Here is a 21,070-nt window from a genome sequence, read left to right on the forward strand (position 1 = left end):
ATCCAACTTCATAGTGAATTCAAAACAATAAATAAACATAAACTAGTGCAAATTAGTGGCAAACATACCAAGTCAGTACTGATCAAATGAAGAAATTAAATACTGTGGTCAAAACTGTGAAGAAAAACCCACACTCACAAAACAATATATGTTTTTTTTCAGTTATAGAAGACAGAATGAGAGACAGCAAAACCACATTTCCGTGCCCTGTTTGTGGATTTAATGCATTTCTGGCTTTTTGATATGGAATAATTCTATGGTTTACCAAAATGCAATCTCTGAGCTTGTTAATTTCATATTTAGCTTGCTAGGTCTGTAATCTTGCCACTCTTTTAATCAAAAAGGTTTCAGGCGAGTATTTACATGAAAAATACTCATTCAAATCCTAACATTTTACTCACAAAAATACACAGAAGTTGGATATATTCTGGTTTATGAAAATCTGGTTTGCACAAACTATCATAATTATTCCTTTTTGTAATAGCAGCTTCCCATGACAAGTAGAGACTTGGTTGTGCTGTTCTGTTTACACTAGAAATTTACCAGAAATACAAGAAAGGAAACCTTAAAATTACTGAATTACCTACTGACAGTTTGCAAACCTGCTTGTGTAAAATCATTATCTGTTTTTCACAAAAGAAGCAGAAAATGCTGGGAGGAGTAGGATGGAAAATAGGTTTGACGACAGGCAGATAGCTCAGACTGTGCTTCCTTTGCGTGAGCTACAGTGAAGATGTGAGAATAGGTTGGAAAATAGTATACTTCAATATAAAGTGAATAAGTTTAAAATTACTTATTTATTTATTGAAATAAGCCCATTTTCACTACTATAACACACCAAGTGTAGGTGAAAGCAAGGAAAAGAGAAGAGAGAAAATATTTATTTTTTATGTCCCCAGCAAGGGATACAATTACTTTTACCATGACAAGTATAACTTCTGTTCCTGAACACAAAACCGAAGTTGCTTTAAACTATCTACAGAATAACCCAAGGAGCTGGATGAATAATCGGCACAGTAAAAACTTGCCAACTCCTCAATTATTAGGACCTGAGCAAGTCTGTTCAAGTACACCTGTGTGTACTTCAGTCATACTCTTAAATACCATCCACATGCACCAAACACCACTCTGTACCTGTAAAAAAAGTATTTAAAGTAAGTGCTATTTTTCTGCAGTCTGAAGCAATACAGAATTACTCTCAATATCCACTGCAGAACCTGTGTTATGGCTGTAAATCAGACTTTCTCCAGCTCTACTGACTAATCTACACTGTACACTGAGAGATTTTATAGTTTTGTTGAATTCGTAACTGTTCTGCATCCAAAGCTGACTCCCTTCTGAGGGAGGGTAATCGCAATAGGTAGAAGGAACTGATGCTCAAATACAGAAAGTGACGTGCTTTACCACCTAAATTCCACTGCTTCATCAAAGTGGAAAAGCAGAGCAGCGTTGCAGCAGAGAGAGCAAAATATCAAACCTTTCTTTTACAGCGTATTGAAGAGACTCCTTAGACTAGTACTTATTTGCAGAAGTTCAACTTGCATTTATGCTCAAATTACATTTACAGCTTCTCTCGTGTAGGGTATTCATATACTGAAGAGTGATGATTCAGTCAAAGCTGTGATCCTGACTACTGAATATGAAGCTGGTTTGTCTAATCTTTTGACATCTCTCATTGTCATTACCTTCCTTCCTTCAACATCTGCAACAAATAAATCAAGAAAGAGCCTTGAGGAATTCATTGTCTAGTGGGCAGGTAAAAATACAATCGTGATTAAAAAGAGATTGAGAAACTATTTATTAGAGAGCTACACCAAGATCCTGCCTCAGACTAATAGTTCCACATAGAACCACCCAGCACAGAAAAGTGTATCAAATTCCCTATTATCCCTAACTTTACAATGTAATTGCTTCTACCAGAGAACCAAGATCCCCCTGCACTGCAACCACTCACACATAGCTACACATGCATTGTAAAGGTTTGGGCACACAGGTCGCATGAATACTACCACAAGGTAAGAAATTTTGTTTTGGTTTTCCCCAGAAAATCCCACCCTGGTAAAAAAAAAACAGTATTACCACATTGTCCAAATGGAGGACAGAGGCTGAGAAGATGGACTACCACAGGCAAACTTCTGCAATACAAACCAAAGCATTAACTGCACTACCACTGACGGGTACATTTCTGGAACCTGTTAATTGCAGCTGGGACAGAAGGTAGCAGGATTCACGTGGGAAACAAAACGAGGACAAAACTGTCTTGGGAAAGAGCACTTTGTCCCAAGCATACCACCGTATTAGATAAACACAGCCACTTCTAAGTGACTCCCATGTAATAGCGTCTCACCTCCCATTTCTTAACACACTGCTCTCCAAACAATCCCCTGTGGTAAGGGCAATGCTTCAGGAAACAGTATTACTTCCACTTCCCAGAAAGAGATCTGAAGCAGTGAAAGCCACAGGTGAAGTCTCCAGAAGATATGTAATGGGATTTTTAAAAATATCTTAACAGACTAGACATGCAATTCTGCAGAAGGTCAGCAACAGACAAATACTCAAGAGGTTTTCTAGAATACCTAAGCACTTGGGAGCTTCTACCCTTACTTATAGCTATGTAACTGCAGCTCTGAATCCTAAAAAAAAACAAAGCACATTACCAGAAAAATCCCAAACTAGTCTTTAGCCCCTAGTCTCCCCACTCAGGAATGACACAGTGATGAAGTCACCAAAAGCACATACACGTTTCCATCTTCAGCACTGAAGCTACCCACTAGCCCTGCTGAGTCTTTGGCTTAAATATTGAGTTCTTTGTCACAGCTCACAACTCAGCCCTGCAAAAACCTTGTCCCTGCAACTCCTGCAACTCAGTGCTTCTCCAGCCATGTTCCCCAGACAGCTGAGAACCTCTGCTAGCATTTTATTCAGATATAAAATACAGCAGCAACACATTAAAAAAAAAAAAAAGACTGGAGATCAGACAGACTTACGTGTAACAGCTTAGTGGTTAAAGAGTTTAGTTGGACCAATTATACATCACTTAATAATATTCTTTCTTTACTTCTCTTTCCTCGTCTCATAGATTCTGTGAAAAGTGGAAATACGCTCATTGCTTCCCCTGGAGAAGAAAAGTCTCTTTTGCAGTCCCTGTTTAGAACCAATGTACATGAAAAAACACCACAGCCTAAACCATGTAAATAGGTTTTGGGCAGGGACTGTAACGCAGTACAAGTCATCCAGCTGACCAGAGTCTTTCCAGGGAGGACAACACAGAATGCACCTCTCCTCTTTCAGATGTAGTGGACCATTAGTAATTTCACACAAACCAGAGTGTTTTTTGCTAGGTATATCAGCCATTTTCTTGGGACAGAAGAAACATGGGTCTTGCTAGTAGACAAAAAAACAGCTGAACTAAGATGAATCAAGAGTCCTGTCTCCTGCAGCTTGTTTAAGAAAAATCCATACTATGCTCCTACTTTGATATAAACATTAGATGCCACTCTTTGAAAAGTGATTCTGAAACTACTAAGTCAAAGCAACGTGTCCTGACAGCACCTACTGTGGTGACTTCAAGCAATGAGAGATTTGAGACATTCCTGCAACTTCAACATTCCGCTATGAATGCCTATTCCTCAATCTGTGCTACATTTCTTTGGTACCATTTCACTTACACCATACACATCAAGCACTTGTCTGCCCTCATTCCGCAGCCCAGTGGTGTAAAAGTACCCGCACCATCGCTCCCATCTTGCTGTAGAGAGCAGTCAAAGTCGCTTACCCAAGGTCTCACGGGAATCCCTTGACAGCATAGTCCAGAAACTTACACTAGCTTACCTCCAAACCCCAGATCCTGGCAGCTGCATCTCATCCATCTGATGATGCAAAGCTTTCTGCCTTGCTCTATATTAATATAGAGAGGTATTTCCTGTGTCTACAGATTTTCAGGCCCTCCAGGTCTGTCACAGGCTTGAAAAAAACCCTCTTGACCCTTAATGCAGTGCATACTTACCGCTTCATTTTTCTTTCAAAATGTGTAAACTAAGATTACCCCAGGATTCTTTCACCTACACAAAGAGATGTTAAAAAAATCAAGGCTTCAGATGAAATACAAACCTGAATTCCAAGCACAAAATAGAGCTAACAGCAACTAAACAAAAGACAATTCCTACATTCGTAAGGCCTCTATGTCCATTTGACTGAAAGAATATTTGAAAAAAAAATGTTGCATATGCAAAGAAGCTAGACATTTGTATCTCCAAAGAAAAGTCTCATGTCTTTCCATGGACGAAGGTTCTTTAGATGTACAATAGCAAGGCTGCTTATGTTAGTTTTAAAAGCATCTTGTATACATGCTTGAAAACTCATCCTCAAACAGGAATCTACAACCTCAGAAAGAAAAAAGCAACCACATGTACGCTCACAGGGTCTCTCTTCTTGTACAGTCTTGTGGCGTTGTTGCTTTTTACATCTCTATATACATGATCAAACCTAAGAACAATTTGAGTCCTTGGCAGATTGTGGGTTTAGGAAAAAATGCCAGAAAGGAACCACGCCCCAGAAATTTCTAGGATGTCACAGGCACACAGTTGTAAGACCTTTTCTTATGCCACCAACAACTGAAACAGGATGCATTTTTTGGTGTCACTAGTCTATAGAGATAAACCAGGGAACTTTGTGGGGGTAAGAAAACTAACTGCCTTGTAGATACCAATGGAAAATATCCAATTTATGTTCTTCACATTCAAGACACATTACTAGCTTTGTTTTCCACATCTAGAAAAAACTTAAAGCAGGGAGATGCAAAGGAAGCAGGGTACCTCTCTTGAATTAATTAAATCAAGAACTTATACATAATTTGCTTTTCAAGAATAAATACATAGAAGGTAGCTCTGAAATAAAAAGTCCCTTGACATTTGGATGAAGTTGCCAAAGATATTTAATACAGCAAATAAGCAGGAAAGCCTCAGCAATGCTTGATTTTGCTGTTGTTTTAGATAATATTTAGGATGAGACAGAAACATACATCTTGCTAGCAGGAATTAGGAAGTACTGATAAAAACTGTAAATAATCAACATGTTCAGACTGCAACACCCTTCTACAATCAGGACAGAAAGTCTACTGGTCAAACTGAGTATAAGAATAGACAAACTATCCTTTGTTAACACACTGAGACAAGCATACAGGGAGTGTTTTATGCCCGAAGTCTTTCAAACCTTATGTTATTCAAGACTGTGGATGTGTATCTCAAGAAAAGGTACCTACTTTGTATCTAGTTACATGCTCTACAAAATTACAGAAACCCGACATTAGTGGTGCTGTAGCTGACTCTCTTTTACACATCAGCACAGTGCCATCTTTCAAAGAGGGCACTAAGAAAGTGGATGGTTCTCATACAGAGTGAATGGCACTGCAGGGAAGTAGGAGATGTAAGAAGAAAACCAATTTAACAGCTTCCTCCAAACATTCCCTTTTCTTTGCCTTCTCCCTCAAATGGAAAAGTGTAAGTGTTTTGGCCAGGTTTGGTCTTACACTCTTTTCTTTCCTTCTCTAAATGTTATCACAAAGACTTGACTCTGCAATTTCCAACTTCAATCTCCAAACACAATTAACAGAACTGCAGACAGGAGGACAGCTCAAGTATTTGTGGTGTTATATCTCCTGATAACCCCTGGAGCATAAGGACAAAGGAGACTCCAAAGCAGTTAAGGTACTGCTGGACCTTGTTACACAAGTGAACATGGGTTTGGAAGAAGTCCTCTTCCTTCCACAGCAAACACATATTCATTCAATATGCAGAGATTCTCTAGAATCTCTTATCTAATAGTGCATGTTATGAAACTAAATCTTAGGTCACACCCCATCATATACCTATCACTACCATTTCAGTCAGAGACAGAAAAGTCACAAGACTTCTGCGAAGGGCTGCAGAACTCACAAACTCACAGTTGGAGAAACCCCAGCCACCCCATTTTCAGATGTCCTAAATTAAAAATGGCCTCTTCCATGGATCTGAGGCAAGCAAGCCCCTGGATAAGCATCAGCAGTTATCCAGAGCACAAAACAGAACAAACAGTAACACTGACTTTCTCTGCAGATGCTTCATGAAGGACGAGTACCAAACTTTTGCCTCCTGCAGCCACCATAAAACTACAGTGAAGACTCAAATCCCTCTTAACTGAAACGACACAGTTTGGCTCTGCTGCTGGACACAAACGCCCACATGGAATCCATGCTGCCACTGGCTTCTTGGCTGTCAAGCAGCAAGATGGTGGCTAGTCCACTTCCAACACAGGATCTCTCAATGCAGAAAGGTGAAAATACAGCACTTGTTATTTTGTCTCCCTTGCACTTATTAATAGGAAAGTGTAATTGGAAAACAGCACTGTGTCAAAAAGAAGTTGAGAATCATTTCAAATATGAAGCATGGCTTTGAACTTCTTATTCACCCCTGTAAAAGGGTAGGAAAGGAGAAAAGTGGCTATCCAAGATAAAAACTTTGCTCAAAGATTTCTCTGTTTTCCCACTGGTTTTAAAAAGTAACATTTGAATTGCATGATAAATAGGAGAAATTGGTTTACCAGCACATGTAAGTTACTGAGAAAGAGAGATTAACTAGATATCAAAATATTTTAAATTAGAACTCCCACTGTCTATCTCATTATAAGGAATGTGCAAAAATGAAGATCCACCTGTCCTGCCAAGAAGCAAAGAGACTTGAAAAAGTGTAATCAAAATGCTTTCTCATCCTTAACCCCCAGCTAAAAGCTCACTCAAGTTTCCCTTATGAATAATTTTAAATAATACTGTCAAGTTAACATAGCAAATGACAGCTTCAGCCATGGAGCAACTGTCAGTAACATCTTGTAACCCTGACTTTGCCAGCTCTGAGGTCTGTGCACCATCAAGCAAGTGTTCTACCACCCTCTACAAGGATCTCACCACTGTGCCAGTTGAGCAGGTTACCTGCTCCTCCCCTCATCCACAACTGAGCCTGTTGCTGTTAACTCCATGGGCACTCCTGAGTTCTGAGGAAACCAACTGCCCTGAGGACACAATAGACCCAAGCTATGCCTTTTTGCTGTTGTTCCTGGTCTTCAAATGGTCAGTGTTAAATTTGAAAAGCATTACTGTGACTGCTGACAAGTACCACAATATTTTAAGAATTTGCAGAGAAACCTGTATTGGCCTTGTTCTGACTTGTTGCTTATGGGCTCAAAGTCAGAAAAGACAAATGGATAACATCTTGTTTGCTCTCTGAAGCACGCTTTTGCTGTAGTATATGTGCACCATGGGCTACACCTGTAATTGAAATGCAGATGATGTCTCAGCAACAGCTTAGTCCTGCCCCCTCTATGGTACTACACCTTCACTGGCTACTCAGCCCTAGGGCAATCACTTCTTTCTGGGGTAAGCTAGAATGGGGTCAGAGGGGTTTTTTCTCATTTGCAAAGTCTCCAAACAGCCAAGCCACATCCATAAGCAGAGTAACATAAAAGAGGTTTACTATACTTTAGACAGAGAGCAGCATTTTTAAAAATTAAATGCTGTCTGTAATCATTCAGGACATGCACACAGTAAGTAATACATACTAGACAAAATCTAGCAGCAGGGCCTAGTGTTATGCAGTTTCTTTATAACATGAAGGGGACAAACTTTTACTTCTGCTCAATTGTGAGATGTTCTGCCAAAGTTTTTTAAGCAAACACAAGAAAAAAGAAAAGCACACGTTCTTACTGCCAATGTTTCACATCGCAAACATAACAGTGAAAAGTTTTTCTTCTTTGAAGAATTAGAATCTACTGCACCAAATGTCAAAAACCTCTGTCTGTGTGATTGTGCAGAGAAGCTATTTAAATAGACCAAAAGAGAGGCCAACTTAGAAGATCAGCACTCAAACTATTTTCTCCGTTTCCTTCTAACACATGAAGAACTGTCACCACCCTACCTCTGCCACCTTATAACACAAAAACTTAACAAGTAGTTCCAGAAAGATTCTTTATATATTTTCAGTTTGGTACTATTATTCCTTAGGAGAGTACACCTCACACATTTTCTGAGAGCTGGAAATTACGACAAAAAATTGTCAGCTGTATCTCATACTCCGCTCCATTGGCTTTATCCTGAATCTTGGTATTTTTTCCTCCTTACTTGCAAAACAAACTAATTATGGAAGAAAGAAGAGAGAAATCTAAGAAACATGAGACATGAACAGTTTGGCAGCTTAAAATGAAAATGGAAGTAAAATGAACTCCAAACTTATTATGTTTATCTCATTATTAATTTTCAGCCAGTCTCATGATATTTCAGTGACTGGCATGATTTAACATTTGGAGTTGGCAATACAGCATACCATACAACTACATAACCATAAAGAGACCAATTCAAGTTTAGTATGAGGACTATAACTTTGACTTGCCTGACATTTGCATTATTTAAGTGTCTTAGCCATAACACCACAGTGTTCAATACCAGAGCATTATGTATCTGTCCAGGGCTAAGACAATTTTTATGTTGAAATCCTATCCACACAGGCAAGAAATCACTATTTAGAGTTCTATTTATTATTTGTTACATATTTCAGTTATATTTAAAAACTATTATTTAAACAAAAGGAATATGGACACCTGCTTTTGACATTATGCCTAAAACTATTTGTGCTACACTGAACTACAGTTTGTGCCACCACTAAGACAAACAGTTATCAGGGGAAAAAATTCAGAGAAGTACAAGAAGTAGAAACACAGAATACAGTGGGTTAGAAGAGACCTTAAAGTTCATCTAGTCCCTGCCATTAGGCAGAGACATCTTCCACTAGGTACCACTGAAACTGTAGAACTATCACCATGAACCAAGACAAAACCTGTAAGAACACAGATAAACAGAAAGACAAATAGATATTCTTAAAACCAATTCATATTTTTGCATTTTAAAACAAAGATTTATTTTTAACTTGAACATTCAATTTCTGACTTAGAACAGCATTTCTTGACTATAGATAGGTCTGGCTTCCAGATACACTTTTGTCACCTGCGAACTAATGCAAGCAACAGTTTATAGCCCACATTTCACATTATCATCTTTGTTCTGCTCCCATTGCACCTTGTGGCTGAACAGGTTTTCTGAAAGTCAGTGACGAGATGTACACAATCTGTAGACCACCAAGGTAACTTTTTTAACAACTGCACTGCTCACAAACGGACCCACATTTTTGATCAGCCCAATTCGCTATTACATCCATAAACAGTATACTACAATTATCCATAAAAGAAAGAAAAAAAAAAAGTAAGACCAAATTGATAATTCTGAATTCTCTATATCTGAGAACCTCGATGTTAAAATTTTTTCACCAGTTTTAATTCACCAAGTCTATGGTACTCAATGTCACTGACTGGTGTAAGCAGCCCCTTCACATTTTGTAACATAAATCAAAATCAGAATCTTAAGGAGCTTACAATGGCAATTATTTCACATGCCTGAATCCTTATGTTTGAAGTTATTTCCTTAACTGAGACAAGCAGCCAAACACTTTTAAACCAGCTTTACAATCAGCTCTGCAGTCTTAATTCTACTTTCCTAATGTCTATTTTGTGCAATGAAAGAGCTCCTCTAGGAAAACTGGTAATGAGATCAGCGAGTGTATAACTAAAACCTGCACCACAATGCACATACACAATAGGGTAGGATCAAGTTTACACAAATGCTGTAAAGCCTGGGCATCCCAGCAAAGCAATACTTCACTCTGAAACCTATCTGCTAATTAATGTTTTTTTCCTGTGCTGAATGACCTCAGCACTACTTTTTTTGCCCCTAGAAGGACAGCAAATCTCACCGCACAAAATGGTGCAAAAGTTATACACAAAATGGTGACGCAGCTTGTCTTGCTTGGTGGATAGCAAGTCCTGATTATTCAAAAGGAGCCTTATGTCTGTGTTGTATTTCCAGCCACACTGGACAACCCAAAGAGCAGTGGTGGCAGGCAGGAGGGGAACTTCTCACTGCAAAGGTACACATCACCTTTCTCCCTCCCTCTACTTTCTCCCTCCTCTACCACTGTCCCAAAGGGGCTGAAGGTTCTCACTGGAACATTCTTCTTTATAGCAGTTCCTTTAATTAAAAAAAAAATAAATAAAAATGCAAGGATTTTTAATAAGGGGAACTGTTAGGTGACCATAACCACAGGGTCACCACTGGCCTCCTCTGTAATTGCAAGTCAGCCCATAAACTAATACAGTCAGTGAGGCAGCATCACAGCAGTTAGTATCTTTCAAAGGTAGAAAAATGCTTTTATGTTAAGCACTGTAGAGCACAGCCTTTTGCCAGTAAAAACAGAGCATATGTCTTAATTTAAACATTTGCTCAGCATGTTTTGTGCTACTTCCTGTGTCTTAAGCATCTGTCTGAATTTGCCTAAACAAGTGGGAGAAAACGACACTTTGCTGATGAACAGTGAAAACTGGATTATATGGAAGTTCTTGTCGTCACACATGATATTCTGCAGTTGCAAGGGGAAAGGTTATTTCAACAGTAACTCATGGAGTAGTAGCAACAACAAACTTCTCAGTAATTACCAGGACCTCTCCACAGAACAGCTGCCTAACAGCTGTGAGGAAAAGAAAGCACAGAACCTTAAAAAGCACCACAGAAAGCACAGAATTTAGCAGCTATTACCAAGTAAAAGGTTTCTGGTTTAACTCCAGAATAACAGATTTTCCAACTTTTCATAAGCTTCTAAGCTTTTCTGCTGGCTTCAGAGGCTAAATAACCTAAAACTGGGACAAACAAGCTTCAGCTGTCAAACTGATTTGACAGCCTATTTTTTACATTTTGTGACTTTAATCAAAACGCCACTTATTTTTCTTTTCCTCCTTAACAGTACTGTGTGAGCTGCAGTCTTCAAAATTTCACTCCTAATCTCTTACTTTAAAGTTTTTCCGTTTAGTTCTGACTACCCACTGCCTGTATCTCTATTAAATCTTTCCTACTGTTTACAATAGAGAACAAATTCAGTCAGTATAATTTTAGTTGGCTTTCCAGCTATTTTTCAAATGCAAGACAACATATAGTCAGCTACTGAATGTGTCAAAAATAAAGTCCACACATGCATGCACATGCATTCATGCCAAGCCCAGGTTTTTGCCAAAAAAATAAAGAGAAGAAAGAGGAGTGTATTTTTCTGTTGCACAGGTAGAGCATACAAAAACATTTCTCTGTAATGTATGTTTTATCACCATGAAGATGAAAACCAGTCAAAATTCTGCCCTAAATTAAACAAATTGATTCCCATCTTTAGCCCTGTAGGAAAATAATTTACTAAGTCTTAAGAAGCAAGCAGAGTAAAGGCTGGGATGTCATAGAGCCCATATATTAACTCAGTCAGCAATAAATCTCCCCTTACTCTCCATACTACTTTCTTAAATAGCTCACTATAAAGCCCTAACCTAATTAAAAACAGCTTTCTTGGTAACAGTGGCCTTGATTTCACTTATTTACACATTAACTGCAGGCTCTGTTTGGCCAATCCAGTCTATTCCCTGTACCACACAGGGCCTTTTATCTGCCCTGGACAGCATTTTCTCCAGCAGATGAAGTAGATGCCGATTGATTTGCTGTCGAGCATGGTAAATTAATAGCAACAAATTGCTGAGGGCCCCATCTCACTGCTCCACCATGCTTCGGCAGTTTTGCTTTATTTGCTCCATGATGGGCAGCAGTCAGGCCTCTTCAAGTCAATTTCTTCTTAACAACCTGCAATACTTTTCAATGGTGAAAATAGAGCTATTCCTTGTAAGACAGAAATCAATATCCTATTGCCCTTAGAAAATGCTAAACAAGCAGTATTGGCAATCCACTTGGTACTGGAGGGTATCAGATATAATGCAAATCCATACTGCTTCCCTCCTCGTAGTTATTACAGCTTGCTAAAAGGTTCCTAATGCCATTTATCATCATTTACCATCGACTACTGCAGCTATGATTATGATATCCTATCAGCTAGCAGAACCCTTTCATTTCTATCCAATTAATATTTTAGCAGCACTCAAATGGGTTGCTACCCAAGTCTTGTAATAAAATTTACATGGATTGGGCTGATTTTTTTTCCCTGTGATCTTAAAAAGACACTTCATTTATTTTTTAATACCCAACTTCTTAGAAGACCTAAATTTTCCTTCCAAAAATGCTGAAATTCAACATTCTAGTACATGAATTAGTTCAAAGATGACAGTCTAGGCAAAAAGTGCAAAAAATAATTTATGTATTAACATCTCCAAGAAATATAAAATAAAAAATTAATGCCGTATCTTATTTATACGTTTCATCAGTCCCATTCATAAATATCTCTTGTCTATAGCCAAATACAGATACTTATTTTACAATTACAATTCTCAATTAAACATGCAGCAAGGGTGTTTGATTACAGCAATTTAAATAAATTGTTTACCATAACATTAAAACACTCTAATTTCAGAAATTAAACCCATTGACCACCTCCAAGCACCAACACTATGTTAGAAACACAAATCAGTCAATTAACCATTCATAAACTATCAACTGAGCCTCTTAAAAATGTTTATAAAAGCAACTTAGTAACAAATGGGCATCTTTAGACCATACTCAACCATTATGTTGATATTAAAATTTATAACAGTAGGGACATATCTGCTTATACTGCAACCCAAAATTCCTAATCTAGTATTTTTTTTTCCAGAACGTGTTGATTTTGAAGCTGTATTGATCCTAATACAGAATATCAAAAATCAGCTTAGTATATTAGGCTATAACATCACATGTGACAACATACCCTACATTTGTCTTTTAAAAAATTACAAATGCATAATTCTACCAGTCTTATGCTATTTACTCAGTTACCAAAATTTAAATTAATTATGTTCTCAAACATAATTGTTAAAAATTGGCAACATTATGCAGGCTTAATTAAGATTAAATCCAATTTACTAAATGTACTTTAATTGGTACTAATTACATTAGCTTTCCTTTCAGAATGACAAATTCCCCATAGGTTTCACTTTAATAGTCTTCTATCAAAATCAACACAGGATGACTGATGATGAGCATCACACAAGGGGTGGGAAAAGCGATGCTCTTCCCCCCCTCTCTGCCTCCAGCCACACAGGCACACTGACTACTGCTGCTTTCTGCACGTTTATCCTTTTATCAATTTGCTAAGTCACAGAGTCATGACTCTATCACACATCATTTTCTGTTCCAGTGAAAAATTTCTCTAAAAATAAATACTCTGTGGCTGGAAGCAGCCAAGAAGAACAGAAGCTTTAACAGAAAAATACACAAAGGTTTCAAATATCAGGGCCACCAATTACTAGGGTACTTCCAAGGACTCCAGGGAGTCCTGCTCTTGAACCCTTTGAGACACAAATCTAATAAGTGAATAAGCCTAACCTGATCTTGAGAACTAGGCCCAATTAAGCCGAAGGGCAACTTCACCGCATTATTGCCTGCTTTCCATTACAAGGGCATCCATTGAGTATATCTGGAAAAGAACCTGAGAGGAACCAAGGCTGTTTGCCCAGAAAAACAAATAAAGACAGATATGCCTCTGTGCTAAAGTGAAAAAAAGAAAGAAAATATAATAAGTAGGTGGTTTGCAGGGCTGTCTGTATTTCATAATGTGATAAACTGCCCTCAGGATTTTTTATATGATTGAATTTAGAAAACTGGGGGGGCGAGGGAGAAGGAAAATAAAAAAGGGTGAATCGCTCAATTTCAGCCGAGTGAAATTCAAAGATGGGAGAGGAGGAAAAGGGAATTTAAGGTGGTAGACTGAAAAAGCTTTGCACACATCGAATGAAGCAATCAATGCCATCTACACAAAGACCAAACTGGACCGCAATACTGTGATCATAATGGAAAATGGTAATATTTTGCATTTGCCGAGGTAAGAGGAGAAAGGAAAACTACAACACTGTGTCAATAGAAAGGAAGATATGAAAGACAGGAAATTGATATCAGATTTAAGAATGAAAGTGAACAAGTTTCTTAGCCGCAACTAATTTGATTCATCGTCTGACAAAATATTTCAGTGTTTTGCATGAGACTACAATACTTAAAACCCGAATAAAATGAATGGTGATGGAAAAAGGTGTTCAATTAAAACCCAGTCCTTTGTAATCTCCACACTTATTTATCACTAAGTATTTAATTTCTGCAGAGTACCACTGACAACTCCATCACCATAAATGTATAAAATATCTGAAGTAAAGCGTTTAGAAATTAAAAGTCTTTTGCTGTGGGTTTTTTTCCCCTTGCTTAATACAATTCCATTACACATTGCACTTGCAAGCTGATTTTTTGCAAAGAATTTTGTGCTGTCTGTGTAAGTCTAAAGCACTGCTGTAAAAATGGGGTATCTAGAAATATAAACAAGTTTCACTGCAATGCTTGCTTTCAAACGCCTGTAAGAATTTGCTTTGTAGGTGGCCTGTAAAGACTCTGGTCTTTGTGAATTGTTTCCATATCTACAGCTTTACTGATTGAGGATTTGTTTGGTTTTATTTTGTTTTTTGTTTTACTCTAATGGGACCTGAAACAATCTGGATATTCATTTTAGAACAGACCCAACACCTCTTAGAGTCAGTGACCAATCTTTCCATCAGCACACGCGACAAGGATCAGGTCCAGAGAATCAGCATGTGCACACAATCTGATCTGCTGAAATCACTGCCTTTTCCTGTCAGCCATTTGTTGAGTCTTAACACTATCTGTGAGAAGGACCCACAGAATTCAGAAGATCTATATATGTCTGTAAAATAACTTGTATGTACAAGGTTCCATAAGTTTGGAGCTGTAGATGCAAAATGCTTTGAGGAGGGAAATCCCAGTGTCTTCATATGTATGCCATCTGGCAAAAATGGCCCTAATCAGTTCTTTGGTATTGACATGCTAATGGAATACAAAATATAATAAATAACATGAAAAATCTTTGGAATTCTATGTCTGCCGATAAAGATCAACAAGATAAAGAAATCCTATTTCCAAACCCAGAGAAGTTGCAAATCCCTAACTTTGAACAAAAACCCATACAAACCAATTTTCAGGCGATCTTTCTTCTCCATCCAATCATTTCTTTATTTCTGCAGTTTACACTCCCCAGCAACGCTGGCGAATTGCTCAACCATTTGCTAAAATGAGTTGTCAGTATTAAACTCCACTACAAAAAAAGTTCCCTCACTGGAAAAGAGGTCAGATATTCAATGCATTCTCCTCTAGAGAAGGTTAAAAAACACACATTATCAAATAAACTCTAATTTATACTAGCATGCTCTAGCTGACTAATCGCTTGCTAATCTCGGCCTAAGTGTTAGAGTTCAAGGTACAGAACCAATAGCAGCTCTCCAGTATCTAGAGGGGGCCTACAAGAGAGCTGTAAAAGTCCTTTGACAAGAGCATGTAGTGATAGGACAAAGGGAAATGGCCTTAAACTGAATACATCGCAGGTTCAGTTTAGATATTACGATAAATTCTTTTACTATGAAGATGGTGAGGCACTGGAACAGGGAGGCTGAGGATGCCCCATCCCTGGCAATATTCAAGGCCAGGCTGGACAGGGCTTTGAATAACCTGATCTAGCAGAAGGTTCCCTGCCCATGGCAGGGTGGGGTGGAACCAGATTATATTTAAGGTCCTCTCCAACCCAAAGCATTTTGTGATTCTATGCTTACACCCTCACAGAAAGCTCCTTTACTCCTTTGTGTTTGAGATGCTAACACATTGGTTCTGGATAGAAGCCCAAGTAAGCAGCCTGAGGGAAACATCAACAGCATTTGCAGCTCCAGCTTAAATCAGCCCAGGTTAACAAAAACAGGTATTTTTTTTCCACACACACTCCTCTTCCTAATACACACATCCCAAAAAATAAACCCCAAAGGTCTGAGACCAGATAGAAAAGAAGATACAACCCACAAACCCATCCATACTCACAGACACCCTCCCTGTCAAGTATAGGAATGCCTGCATGTGCAAAAATTGCGTGTGGAAAGTCAATCAAATAATGCACGATTGGCAGACAAGACCGTAAACTACAAAGAGTCTGTATACCAAACATGAGACAGAAGATTCAAGATTAGGTGAAGAAAAAAATTTCTGATGCACTCAAGTGTGCAATTAAGGCAAGTCAGACAGAATACGAGTGTTTTAAGATTGATGGGAGAAATTATACAGACCATTCTTACAACAAAAGTAATTCTTTACCTACCTGTTTATGCATCTCTATATTCAGCCCATAGGACATCTCGTAATACTAAGAAAAGAGAAAATTACTCTATTAGACCTTTTAGACCAGCAATTGTGAAAACTATTTTGGAATTCACTTTGACTGAAACATCATCTGTACAAAGACATACAGACCTACAGACATTAATTTGCCTTGAAGAGTTCCTGGAGCTGCCAAGAGCATATCTCAGAATAAACTTTTTTTTTTTTTTTTTTGCTTTATCTACATTGTTTCATGTCACATTTACAACAAAGAACAGCTGTAAAACAAGGCAAAAACAGCCAACAAAAAATAATGAAAAATAATCACAAGCAGAGTCAAGGATTAGAAACAGAAAATTATGAAGATTCTATTCAATAGCACGCATAAAATATGCCAAAAAAACCACCCAAAGTACTTCAAGCATATAAACATACAAATCAGCAATGTCTAACAGACCGATTCAATATTTTAAATTAAAAAAAAAACACAAAAAAAAGTATGTAATTAAATTGCAGGTATTAAAAAAAAAAAAAAAAGAAAAGGAAAGAGCATGGAAATTCAGGGCCAGAGCAGACACACCAATCTAAGTATGTCCTGCTGTGCCCGATTTCTGCAGGGAACTCTGCTCAGTGTGCAATGTTAATACCAAACAATCTCCAAGACTTAGGCATATCAGGCATTAAAATGACAACTGTGAGCCTTACAATTTGCTTGTGCTCTCCCTTAAGATTTTTTCAAGGTTATTTACTCTTTCTGTGTATACAAGAGTATTACTTGTCATGTGCATATGGAAAACGGCTAATCCTTCAGAGATGTACAAGAGAAGAGATAGCAAGAGTTCCTCTAGAATTACCATGATCCATCACACAATTACCTATTTAGAGATGTCTTTCTACGCACATTATTTAACCAGGTAGACCACACCAACTGAGGAAATCCCTTTCACAGCTGAGATCCCTGACATTCTCAGTTTAATGAAACAATGATTCAGCTGCTGAAGAGCAACAGTTCTTCTAGGAAGTAGACTTTGGATTTGCATGCACTTAGGTAAAATTTTGTCTTACTGCCATCATAGGAAAAAATACTACCAAGAACCATTTTACAGAGATATGACCACTAGAAAAAGTCAACAAAAGTGAAATCATCCCCAGGTACACTATGGAAGTTGCATGCAGTTTGAAAGGGCTGAAAAGTGATTTGCTAGCATTTGGAAGAAACATCCTCAATTGTTTAAAAGGTTAAAAAGCCAGATTCACACAGATACTGACAGCTGCAAAAAAGTCAAAAGACCCCAGAAACTACTGATTCATAATGGAAGCACTGATGCAACCTCAACAACAGTAGTGCTACTACAATCTTCCTGTTTGCCTCCAGCAATCCAAATGTATGTCAGTCTCAGTATACCAGGCTAATAGACATTTGAATTTGTTATGCAGCTTGCTTACCATGACATAATGTCGCTGCATCTCTGTCTTCTCACTGGCCAGTTTTTCACATTCTAGCTTTAAACTGTTCAAGAGACAAAAAGGAAAAAGCATGGGTACTTCATAACACTAAAGTGACATTTTCTTGAGCACCGGCTGCTCCCCTTTTCAAACATTTCTCTACTACCCAAATACAAATGCATATTCCAGCACTTGCTTGGGAGTTTAGGATGGAGATTTGCACTTTTCCATTTTCAAGGGATACTATGCAACATCTTCATCTCCTAAAAGAACAGCAGACATACACAGAAAATTATTTTTCTAACAAAAAAGCTGAACAGACACTGGTTCACAGAAGAAGCACACAGGGGTTCGTATCTTTAACAGTTAAGCTTGAGAAGCTACTAACAAAAACGTAATTTGGGTTTCAGAGTTTTTATTTACGTGTTTTAGAAACATCTCTTTCTTTTACTCGACCCAGAGAAGAATCAAATGAACATTACCGCTTCAAGAAAAAAAACTTGTGGATTTGAATTTTTGCTCTTTGCTATTACTGATGATAGAACTGCAAGTAGAATACTGCGTGTAATTTAATGAATACCGTGGTAAATACCAACGCCTCCAGTGTTTATTTTGTTTTCAGAAGCCTGCTAAACAATCCTGCCAGAAGTCACTTGTCACTTTGAGGACACAGCGCTGTTCCACCTAAGGATAATGAAACAGCTCGCCGCCTCACTTCCAGGTTATCAGCACTTGACATGTCAATGAAAGGCGCGAGGGGGCCGAGCCAAGACAAGATGCCTGTCCTGAGCGGCGTTTCGAAGAAAAGCAAAGGACGACTCCAACCAGACACGTATTTTTCTATCAACACCCGCCCTCCCCTACTCCGCATCCAAAAGTAAACAAAAAGACCAAAAGAAACAAAAGGAAAAAAAAAAAAAAAAAAAGCCACGAACGAAAACGGAACGCGGGGAAAACAAGAAAATCCGCTCGCACCACTCGGCTCGGGGCCCACAGGAGCCCCTCGTCCCCAGGGTCGGGAGCTGAGCGGGATGTGGAGGAGCCGGCGAGGAGCGCCTGGCTCGGGTGGGTCCGCCCCGCTCCCGGTTCCGCCGGAGGTCCCGCGCCCCGCCGGCGCGGCATTGAAAACGGCGAGAGGAAAGACCGCGCAGGGCTCGGGCAAAGTAGGCAATCTTACCTGTGGTACTGAGCCTGCAAAAACTGAAACTCCTCCTTAATCCGATCGCAGGATTCTGAAATGGTGAATTTAAAGGGCTGAGCTGGCTGGTGAGGAGCCTGCAAGCAAGGAACATCAAGTCTTTTAATCGCCTCCTGTCATCCGGTCACCACCTCCCGCCCGCCACCGTCCACCGCCGCGGCCCTCGCACCGGGGCTCCGCCGAAGCGCAGCCCCCCAGGTCTCCGCTCGTCCGCGGGCGGAGGCGCGATGCCCCAAGCGCACCGAGATGCTGCCCCGACGTGTCCGCCGGCGGCGCAGCACGGGCGCTGGAAGATGTGTCGCCCGTTCGGACCCTCCGCACCGGCGGCAGCCACGGGACGCGGGGCTCCCGCCCGGACCGCAGCGCACCGAGCGAAGGCAACTCAAACAAGCCAACCCCGACCCTGGGAGGCGGCGGCGGCGCGGCGGACAACAATAAGAAAATGGCTACAACTCCGCGGTGCCCGCGCCTGAGCGCTGCCCGCGGGGCCGCCGCCGCCACTCACCGGGTGCCGGGTCTGCGGGTACATCTTGCTCAGGTCGCGGATCATCCACGCCGCTTCGGGGGGCGCTGGCGGCCGGAGCGGCGGGGATCAGGGCTGCAGGCGCGGCGGCGGAGACGGCGGGCAGGGACGCCCCGGCCCCGCCGCCCCGGGGCTGGCGGGGCACCGCCGGCAGCAGCGAGGCGCGACGGCGGCGGCGTCCGCGACGCTCGGGGGCCGCTGCCACATCCCCCGGGGGCGGTCAGCGGGCGACGCCGGCCGGTTCTCCCGAGCGCCGCCGCCTCTCCACGGGCTCCGGCGGGCTGCGAGCCCCGTGCGGCGGAGGGCGAGGTGGAGGAGGGCGGGGAAAGCCCCTCCGCCGGCGCGCGCTCCACCGGAGATTCCCCCCGCCGGCAGTTTTCCTCCCTTCCTGAAAACTTTTACTGGTGCTGCCGGCGGCTCTCCCGGCGCCGGGCGGAGCGGGCCGCGGAGCCCCGGCGGGGACGGTGGCTGCGGCGGTCGGGCGGCTGCTCCGCTGCTGCGGCGGGGGTGCGTGCGGTGCGGTGCCCTTTTGTGCGGCGGTCCGGTCTTCGCTGCTACCGCCCGCACCGCATCTCCCCCGCTAGTGCTGCTCGACCGCCTTTTGGTTTAATTGAAAAAAAAAATTAAAGAGCAAGAAAGATTTAAAAATACGGTACGGTCTGGGCAGCTTTATTTATGGGTTTTTTGTTTTTCTCTCTTTTTCCCTCCGCGCCTTTCGAAACTCCGGGAAGTGGCGGTGGTGCCGGCGGCGACGCGCGGAGCGGAGCCCCGTACTCGGCTCGTCAGCGCAGCGTGGTCCGGCCCAGCCCAGCCGTGTCCTGCCCAGCCCGGTCCAGCCCGATCGCTGCTCCCCGCCGCTCCCACAGCACGCTCTGCCGAAGTGACTCCTTTGACCAAATTTAGCAGCGGCTCGTCATTAACATTCTGATACATATTCACAGCAGCCGGAAGGCCGCCGCCGAGGGGCATCCTGGGAGTCACAGTCCTGCCGACGCCAAGACTGCACGCATGCAGCCGCTCCGAGGACTACTTCTCCCATCAAGCACCGCGACGCCGTCAGCCTCGCCCCCCATGAAGGGCGGCGGCGGCGACCAATGGGCGGCGGGCTGCCATTAATCGCCTCTCGGCACTAATGCCCATCACTTCGCCGCTGACAAATGGGCGCGCGGGCCCGGGCAGAGGGGCGGCCCCGCACTCTCCCCCACGTGGGGTGCCGACGCGCCGCGGACCTCCAACCAATCAGAAGGCTCTCCGCCGCCTCCCCGCCCCCGCTGGCCCGCCGCCCGAGGCGGGGCCCGCAGATCGCCGGCGTTCCGCGGCGCCGGCGTTCGAACAGGGGAAACATTTGTTCAGCCGTCAATCAAAGTAACGTGGGGCCGGTGTCGGCTGTCGCCGCCGCCGCCGCCGCTCCCGCCGCCTCCTCCTCCTCCGCGCGGGGCGGCGGCGCGGCGGGAGCGGGGGGCGGCAGGGGGCTCCGCCTCGCGCTCCGCCCGCGGACACCGCCGGGGACGGGCGTTATTGAGGGGCAACATCGCCTTAAATAGGCGGGTGCGGCGTCGCCGGTGCCCTCGTTGACGGGCAGCGAAATTGCCCCTGCGCTGCCCGCCGCGAAGGCGGGGCGCTCCCGCCTGCTCTCGACTCGGTGGGCCGGGCCGGGCCGGGCCGGGCCGGGGGCCTT

General features: G+C 42.0%; 2 protein-coding genes across 4 annotated transcripts in view; both read right to left on the reverse strand.

Moving 5' to 3' along the window:
- LOC128781969 (transducin-like enhancer protein 4) overlaps positions 1-19,478 on the reverse strand; it is a 94,068-nt gene extending 74,590 nt beyond the window's left edge. For all 3 annotated transcript variants that reach the window (XM_053932011.1, XM_053932012.1, XM_053932010.1), the window contains exons 1-4: positions 19,375-19,478; positions 18,849-18,946; positions 17,672-17,735; positions 16,227-16,271 (exon numbers count right to left, since the gene is read on the reverse strand). In XM_053932011.1, the coding sequence (XP_053787986.1) occupies positions 16,227-16,271; positions 17,672-17,735; positions 18,849-18,946; positions 19,375-19,419 (252 nt within the window). In that variant the 5' untranslated portion in view covers positions 19,420-19,478. The remainder of the gene's footprint in view (positions 1-16,226; positions 16,272-17,671; positions 17,736-18,848; positions 18,947-19,374) is intronic.
- On the reverse strand, positions 19,462-20,361 carry LOC128781707 (translation initiation factor IF-2-like). Its single transcript, XM_053931522.1, has 2 exons — positions 20,105-20,361; positions 19,462-19,990 (listed from the first exon to the last, which is right to left on the reverse strand). The coding sequence occupies exons 1-2, from the start codon at positions 20,359-20,361 to the stop codon at positions 19,462-19,464; spliced, it is 786 nt and encodes a 261-aa protein (XP_053787497.1).
- Positions 20,362-21,070: the final 709 nt, after the last annotated feature.

Source organism: Vidua chalybeata, chromosome Z (assembly GCF_026979565.1).
Source record: "Vidua chalybeata isolate OUT-0048 chromosome Z, bVidCha1 merged haplotype, whole genome shotgun sequence".
Taxonomy (NCBI): domain Eukaryota; kingdom Metazoa; phylum Chordata; class Aves; order Passeriformes; family Viduidae; genus Vidua; species Vidua chalybeata.